Source organism: Malus sylvestris, chromosome 14, assembly GCF_916048215.2.
Source record: "Malus sylvestris chromosome 14, drMalSylv7.2, whole genome shotgun sequence".
Lineage (NCBI taxonomy): Eukaryota > Viridiplantae > Streptophyta > Magnoliopsida > Rosales > Rosaceae > Malus > Malus sylvestris.
The window spans coordinates 1,426,657-1,435,577 of NC_062273.1; the positions used below are offsets into that span (position 1 = coordinate 1,426,657).

At 36.3% G+C, this 8,921-nt stretch overlaps 1 protein-coding gene across 5 annotated transcripts; it reads left to right on the forward strand.

Moving 5' to 3' along the window:
- Positions 1-574: 574 nt before the first annotated feature.
- Positions 575-7,892, forward strand: LOC126600169 (serine/threonine-protein kinase CTR1-like). 5 transcript variants are annotated; one of them, XM_050266720.1, is made up of 16 exons: positions 577-1,253; positions 2,380-2,681; positions 2,769-2,910; positions 3,357-3,460; positions 3,856-3,894; positions 3,997-4,064; positions 5,132-5,518; positions 5,672-5,712; positions 5,801-5,869; positions 5,980-6,080; positions 6,234-6,318; positions 6,432-6,530; positions 6,790-6,858; positions 6,938-7,069; positions 7,171-7,265; positions 7,353-7,892. In XM_050266720.1, the coding sequence occupies exons 1-16, from the start codon at positions 753-755 to the stop codon at positions 7,459-7,461; spliced, it is 2,343 nt and encodes a 780-aa protein (XP_050122677.1). In that variant the 5' UTR covers positions 577-752; the 3' UTR covers positions 7,462-7,892. The 5 variants fall into 5 exon arrangements, with proteins under 5 accessions (XP_050122679.1, XP_050122677.1, XP_050122675.1 ...); XM_050266719.1 differs by having other exon boundaries at positions 578-1,253; positions 3,856-4,064; positions 5,132-5,257; positions 5,360-5,518; XM_050266718.1 differs by having other exon boundaries at positions 3,856-4,064.
- Positions 7,893-8,921: the final 1,029 nt, after the last annotated feature.

Below are 8,921 nucleotides of genomic sequence, written 5' to 3' on the forward strand. Positions count from 1 at the left end.
CACTGGATTCACTACCCAACGGCCAACTGTCATAACCCTATAATTAATGATCCCCAAAAACCCAATTAAATAAGTCTTACACTATGTTTAGATGAAGAAATTTAAAATTACTAAAGAATTTTAAAATGACGAAAATTGAAATGACAAGATTTTATTTTCAAGAATTTGTAAATTTTCTTATTTGGTTAATTTAAAAGAACAATGAAATTGAATACTGAATTTGTTATTTTTAAACTTTAAATCATAGAAATTGGGGAATGACACTTATTTATATGGAATTTGAATTTGGGAATTGGAGGTCTCAAATTTCAAGTTTTTTTTTTTCACCCCAAAATTCTAAATTTCTATGTTTATGAATCCAAACAAATGAATTTGTGCATGTTAATTTATAAATTCTGACTTTTATCAAAATTCTAAATTTATTTCCCGCGTCTAAACATAATGTTAATCATAAAGAAAAGGAAAGAATAAAATTCTTCGAGTAGAGCGTGTGAAGGAAAAAACAATTTTAATTAAATAAATAAAATATAAATAAAATTAAAAGAATAATATTAATTACGATGACGCCACCGAATGAAACCTCACTGTCGCGCTTTCGCTTTTTCTCTCTCCGACTGTGGAAGCTTCTAGAGAGAGAAACTCAGACCTTCTATGTAGAGTCCTCCGAGTCCTCAGACTTTCAATTTTTTTGAACGATGACGGGTTTAAGAATTTCTAGGGTTTTCTGACGAACCGATTTGTCCCAAATCTCGATGGAAATGCCCGGTAGGAGATCCAACTACAAGCTTCTGAGCCAAGTCCCCGACGACCAGACGGCGGCGTTTTACGAGACGGAGAGCAAGAACAAGGGGAAATGCGACAGCGGGCTCGATTGGGTAACCGGAGCCGATTACCGGGCGAATCAGCAAGCGATTCGTGCCGGGAACCCGTACTCGTCGGCCTGGTTGCAGAGGCAGTCGAGTGGGTTCGGGTACGTGCCGGACGATGTGTTCAAGGTTAGTGGTGTAGGGGGTGAATTTCGAATGAAGGGTGTGCATGGAGCTGTTGCGATCACCAGCGGTGGCGGCGGCTCGTCTTCTTGGAAGAGCTGGGCTCAGCAGACTGAGGAGAGTTATCAGCTGCAGCTGGCTTTGGCTCTTCGGCTCTCATCGGAGGCCACATGCGCCGATGATCCTAACTTCTTGGATCCAGTGCTCGATGAATCAATGTCTAGGACATGGGGCTCCGTTGACGCCATTTCGCATCGGTTTTGGGTAAGGTTTATTCTGCTTTTGACGCCATGTTTCATTAGTTGCATGGTTTGCTGCCTTGCTTTGTTAATTGAGTCGGTCTACGTTCACTAGCGCTGAGTTATTTGTTTAGTGTGTGAAATATGTTGTAGACTGGTTAGTTATCAACGGAATGGCTGGAGTGATTTCTGAATATTTTTGTGAAGACATTATGCATTTCTTCATGGAATTTGAATTCACAAGCTGCATTATCTCATTATTGCTCTACATCAAACAAGAAAACCGGGTTTGAATACCGGGTTTGAATTTTCGCACTCCATATTTGGCCCCAATCCTATCTGAATCCTATTGAAAAGCTAACCTTTATCTCAAATATCCTATTATTTCATTCTTCCACACGCTCCACATCAAACAAGAAAACAATATTTCTGATTGAACCAGATTCCATTTACAATCTAGCGTATTGGTTGAGCGAGCAATTGATCACTGAACAATGCATGACCTCATGTTAACCAAAAATGGGGCAATTCTGACATTATATTATGCATTCTATTTCTTGAAAAAGGGTGTTGTATATACTGACATACTGTTTGATCCTATGTCAGATTGCAGCTCCGTTTTTGAGTGGATCTAGATAACATCGTTAAAAGTAAAACTGATCTACCAGATTCACAAAAATGTTATGAAAGAGAAGATAATCAGTAATATGATGCATTTTTGGGTCTAACCTTACGATAACTGGGATTTTGATAAGTTCCTGTTGAAGTTGCCAATGAATCAAGAATCACATAGTACAATCGTTTGTATTGGAAGTTAGGTTTATGTAATAGCTATAACGGTAATACACTTATAATTATACATGTATATAGGTTTGCAGGGAGTAGTTTTCTCATGTAAGACAGTATGGTATGCTATGTTGCCAGACTGGATCAAGTGAAATCATGTTATTCGTCAAATTTACAACCTAACAACGTTACATGTCAGATATCTAAAAAGAGATTATTTATTCCATTTCTTTCTTCCAACCCAAAATTTCTCAGAAAGATATTGGAGTTTAGAAATGATTTTGAACAACTATGTTCTTACAAATGGTTTATGTTTTGTGGTGATAGATGAATTAATCCTATCGTATTGATATGATGTGCAACAGGTGAATGGCTGCCTGTCGTACTTTGACAAAGTGCCTGATGGATTTTACCTAATTCATGGAATAGATCAGTATGTATGGACTGTGTGCACTGATCTGAAAGAAAATGGTCGTATACCATCAATTGATTCATTAAGGTCTGTTGATCCTGGCATTGGTTCAAGTATTGAAGTGGTTTTAATTGATCGACGTAGTGATCCCAATCTAAAGGAGCTCCAAAATAGGGTTTTAACCATTTCTCGTACCTGCATAACTATGAAAGAGATTGTAGATCAGATGGCAAAGCTTGTATGCAATCGCATGGGGTAAGTCTTCTGTATCTTCTGTCCACATCTTTCTAGGACATCTATGTCTGCCATTCATATGTAACTGAATTTTGTTGCTATCACAAGGGGTTCAGCTTCTGTAGGAGAGGATGAAATATTGTCCATATGGAGGGAGAGCAGTGATGATCTGAAAGATTGCGGATCTGTAGTTGTTCCAATAGGCAGCCTTTCTGTTGGCCTATGTAGACATCGTGCTTTATTATTCAAAGTAAGGATCCTGTATGATTTGATATATTTACTTACCTTGGAAGAAGTCTATTTAACTTGATAATTGGTACGTTAGAGCTATTTTTTTTCATGAAAAGAGGGAATTGTTCTCTTTTATTTGATAATAAATATTTTTATTTTTTGTTGGTGGGAAGGCTTAGTTTGATAAGGACAGAGAGAATTTAACCCTTGACTTATATACTAAGGGAATTGTTATTGGCACTCCAAACCTCTCATTTGGCACCCCAAATTTTCTATATTTAGAAATAAAAATACACTTGTGATGGGTGCAAATTGAGATTTTTGGAGTGTTAATACCAGTTCCTATATACTAATGGCAATCTTTATCTGTTAATTATATTTCTTCTGATTCATAAGTTAATATTATTCTTTATTCATTTGATTACATTATGATACTACTAACAAGCTCCGTGTCTATCTTTGAAGGTTTTGGCTGATACAATTGGTTTACCTTGTCGAATTGCCAAAGGCTGTAAATGTTGTACAAGGGATAATGCCTCCTCTTGTCTTGTTCGGTTTGAGAGGGACAGGTATGCTATTATTTTTTAACTTTTGTGTTTATCAATAGTTCGAATTGGTAACGCTGTTTACTTTTAGAGCTGCCTAGTGCATAATTGCAAAAATTATTCAAGTTACGCTTTGGTAAAAAGTTATTCATCATATTTGTATCTGTTTGAATTTCTTTGTCTATACCTTTAGTTTTCTGTCGTTCATCAGCCATTGCCACCTTCCTGAACAAGCCCTTGAGCCTGCTTTGCACTGCCTTCCTCCTTTGTGTTAAAAAGTTATATAGGAAAATGAGCATGGTCAAATTAGAGTTGGAGAGAATATTTCTCTATTTGGAGAATCAAGAGTGTCCCAAATTTCATTTCCTTGTTATCAAACTGGTGGAGACATCTGATATGGTGTATTTGTTTCACTTCAGGGAGTATTTAGTCGATTTGATTGCAAATCCAGGTTACTTGTGCGAGCCTGATTCCTTGCTCAATGGCCCATCATCCATCTCAATTTCTTCACCGCTGCACTTTCCAAGACTAAAACCAGTTGAACCTACTATTGATTTCAGGTTACTGGCTAATCAGTATTTCTCGGACTGTCAATCGCTTAATCTTGTTTTTGATGAAGCTTCTGCAGGTAATTGTTTGATTGTCAAAGCAATCATATATATATTTACAAAAAAAAAAAAAAAAACTGAAATGCTGATCATATAGACATATAAACAGAGAAATGGTGTCATATGTGATCAATTGCTGATTTGTTTTATGACAATCTGTTCTTGAATAAACACAATTAGGTATAGACATAATTATAGGATGCAGGTACAGTATGGTGCAGAGTTGCAGATACTTTGATCCAGAAAATCCTAAAAGAAAACTTAGAATGTGGTTTGATGCATTACTTATATTATGATTACAATTGCAGAACCTGTAATAAAATATGCAGACACAGTTGTGACTGTCTCTATGGACATGCATACACACATTTCCATGCATGCTTTGACACATACATTTAATAAATCTACTGTACAGGCTCTTCCACAATAAATAATCTTTTTTATTCTAAATTTTAGTTGCCTGAGATTAATGCAAGCGTGCCTTCCCTAGTAACAATAACTTGGAGGTGTCTTATGCTACATACAAGAACTTTCTATGATACCCTCTGCCTGAAAGTAGGACATCAAAACAATTATATGGTGTGCTGATGCTTCATTTAGTTTGACCTCATTTAACTCTTCTTTATTGATTCTTTGGGGTTAGGATAGATGCATATTAATGTCAGATAACTGCAGATGGTTTTGAAATTTTTAGAATGGAAAATTGAACGTTGATGATCTAGTTGCAAATAAGTGAGCTTTATTTTCTGTTATGCCTTTGCACATGGTTCAAGTAGTGGGTATGCCAGTTATATTTACATTGGGATCGTATAAAACGGCAGTTATCTATTAATACAACTCCAAATTTCCTCATCTATTCACCCTTGGCATATAGAATTCTAGCAATAACTATGTTATGGTTATGTTTACATTGAACTGTAAATTAGTATTCATCATCAGCTCTTTTGGATTTTCATTATCTGTTAAACCTGTACCTATAATTCTAAGTGATAACTATGTTGTGGTCTTGTCTATATTTTGTCCTGTAAATTGGCATTCATCTGTCATGACGATTCTAATTCACCCATGGTGCTTTCTATCATCACAGGAAGTGCTGTTGATGAGGACAATATGTATCCTAAACAATTTGATAGGAAGAGTACAGAGGGAAAAAACCTTTTTTCAAGTTTCAGTGGCTACACCTCTGCACACGCAGAAATTCCTGAGACAAGGGGTGATGATAGAAATCCCCAATTGTTTAATCGTTCTCAGAATATTGTGCACACACCACCCATGGTAAATGTTCCAATCCCTCTAACGCATATGCCGCCTGTAGGGCATAGAGATGGCCCAAAGGTGGATACAATTACAGACTCAAGGTTTGTTGAGGGTGTTCGACTGGTTCCTAGTAAACCAAGTAAAGAGCTCGCACTCAATGTAGGGAATTTGGACATCCCATGGAGTGATCTCGTAATAAAAGAGAAAATTGGTGCAGGTATGTTACCTTCCAGTTTCCTTCCATTTATGTTACAAACCTGAAAGCTTATGTAATATCATGAACATGAAGAGCTCATATGCCCTTCATGTACTTAATGCAGTTCATAGTAGTTAGTTTGAGGCTGTAAAAAATGGCATTGTGCATTTGCAGGTTCTTTTGGAACTGTTCAACGTGCTGATTGGCATGGCTCTGTAAGCACCTAATCTGTTTACACTCTGCCCTCATAACTTCTTGTATAGCCATTTATTCATAATACTGATAAAAAGTTGCACATTTAAGGATGTTGCTGTAAAGATTCTTATGGAGCAAGATTTACATGAAGAACACTTTAAAGAATTTTTGAGTGAGGTACATGATGGCAGAATGTTTGGACGCATTGAATTTAAGTACATAATTGGTTCCAGTGTACTTTCTTTGTCTTGAATTTGAGATAAGCTTCACCTTCTTTTGTCTGATAGGTTACTATAATGAAGGACCTGCGGCATCCAAACATTGTTCTCTTTATGGGTGCAGTTACCAAGCCGCCAAACTTGTCCATAGTCACGGAATATTTATCAAGGTTTTGTGATGTCCTCTTTTTGTACCCCTCCCCACACTGCCATCTCTACAATAGGAACTTTCATACGTATTAGACATTTATACCATGTTAAGAGATTTTTTTATTTTTTTTTCAAATGGTTTAATGATCTGAATTGTTGGCTCTTAATTGCAGAGGTAGCTTGTTTATGCTTTTGCAGAAACCTGGCGCAAGGGAGGCATTGGATGAGAACAGCCGCTTGAAAATGGCTCATGATGTGGTGTGTATATGAAGACTTCTTATTCTTCTGTAGCATCTTATTCTTCCTTTTCAGTTTTTATATTTTAGTTTCTATTCACTGTGTGCTTGTACATGATCTGAAAAATTTCACAGGCAAAGGGAATGAATTATCTTCATAGACACAAACCTCCCATCGTTCATCATGATTTAAAATCTCCAAATCTGTTGGTAGACAAACATTATACAGTGAAGGTAAGGATCTCCTACAGCATTTAGTTTGCTTATGCTTTGAGCGCTTGTAATGGACCATTGATTTTCATTTAACTGGTTACTGAGCTTGGTGAATGATCAAACTGCTACATGATTTCTCTAGGCTCACAGGAGTTTAATTTTCAGTGGCTCGTGCTGGACTATAAGTTATGTATTTGAAAATGAACATGACTAAGTGCGCCAACATTTGTTTACTTACTGCATCGTTTACACCATTTTTCTTGCCTGTTTTGTGGTTTAGGTTTGCGATTTTGGTCTTTCCCGTTCAAAGGCAAGCACCTTCCTTTCCCCAAAATCAGCTGCTGGGACTGTAAGTGTTTTTTAACTAGACAAGCAACCTGGAAGTTACAATTATAAGGTGATTGAAAATTCCCCTCTATTTTCTTTAGGCTGAATGGATGGCACCAGAAGTCATGCGTAATGAACCGTCAAATGAGAAGTCAGATGTTTACAGTTTTGGTGTAATATTGTGGGAACTCGCAACATTGCAACGGCCGTGGGGTAATTTAAATCCACTGCAGGTTTGTGTTACGATGATTATGCTCTTGTAGATTAGAAAAGGGAAATGCGGAATATCTTTTAGACCTGATGACACATAGCCTTTCTATTCTATGTTCCGTAGGTTGTCTCAGCTGTTGTGGTTTATAACAAAAGGCTGGACATTCCGCATGATGTGAATCCACGTGTGGCGGCTATAATTGAGGCTTGCTGGGCCAAGTGAGTTTGAGACTCTAATTCAATAAATTAAACTGACTTTCGTACAAAAATTTCCCGGTTTTCCCTAATAACAAATTCATGCTGCAGCGAACCCTGGAAACGACCTTCATTTGCTAGTATCATGGAATCTTTGACGCCATTGATAAAAGATCCTGTGACTCAACCTAGTCATGCAAATATGCCATTACTCACCTGAACGGGAACGAGTCTTATTCATGCACATAATACACCATTCTTTAGAGAACCGATGTGTGGCGGGCATATGTGCTGTTCATATTCTCGGGTATGGCCATTACCTCAATATGTATTCTTGGTTTTAGTTTGCTTGGTCAGTTTCCGGTCCAATGAACTCGTATGCATAATTTCCGATGCTTGTTTGTACATTTCTGTTCTTATCGCCGATTCAGCATTTGGATTCTTTAACCAAATGAAGGAAACTATGAGTGCCAACAGTGTCTGCATTGCCGCCTCTTCTCGCCGTCATGGGGAAGTTGTATAATTTCTGTTTCATAATTTTGTACATAAAAGAGCGTTACTAGAATCGATTACATCTTTCCTAGCATGCTTTGTTTGGCACTTTAATGACGTTGTACAAAAACGTGAAAGCTAGTCACTCAATTAGCAGCAGGTTTTCGGTTGTTGCTACCCTAGTGAAATTGAAGAAAACGAAATTAGAAAGAGCTAAATGCACAAATCTTTTAGCGATCTAATTCGTCTTCGACAATTTTCCACCTTTTTTTCGTTCTGCTTTAAGACCTAATTGGTGGTGTTTTCTTTTCTTTTCCTATTTTTTGAAAAAAAAAAAAATACACCACAATCTCAAATCAACCCTTAGACCTACTCCAACCCTTAGTAAAACTCAAATTTTAAGCTCTAAATCCACTCCAACTTGCTACAACCTACCACTCTAACCTATGGAGCAAATATGAGTTTTAACTCAAAATTCATTTATGAGACCAACTCCAACCCACGAGGGTGTTGTCGGCCTCGTCATTAAGCCCAACGGCTTTTTCTTCATCTATGGCAAGGATTAATTAGATCCAATGGCTCTTTTTGTAGCCCCACTCAAATTTCTTCTTCTTTTTTTTTTTTTTTTTTTTTCAGTTTTATATTTATAAATTCATTGAATCCAACAGTTGAGATCTAATACGATTAAATTCAATGATAAAAAAAGAAAGATCTAACGGTCCAAATTTAAATACAATGGCTAAAATAAGATCTAATATACATTTCTATCATGTATTTCATATTCTTCTATAGTGTTTTATGAGTTTCATGGTGTTGGTTTAGTGATTTTTTAATATTTATAGGAATCTAAATATTTTTAGGTTAAAATATTCATAAAATTAATTAGGATAGTCTACATATATTTTTTTAAAAGTTAATTAAAAAATTAACCTAAATTCATTCTTTAATAATTTTGGGCTAAAATTTTAGGTCATAAAGGTTGGAGCAGAAAAACTGTTTTTGGGCTAAGAATTTTAAGTTTTAGGTCAAGGGTTGGAGATGGTTTGAGGCTAATTTAGGTCAAGATTTTTCCTGGGTTAGTGGGCAGTCCATCAAATATGTGTTTTTTTGTTTGTTTAATATTTATAAATTCAATGGTTAAGATCTAATATCATCAAATCCAACAGTAAAAGAAAAAGATCTCACGGT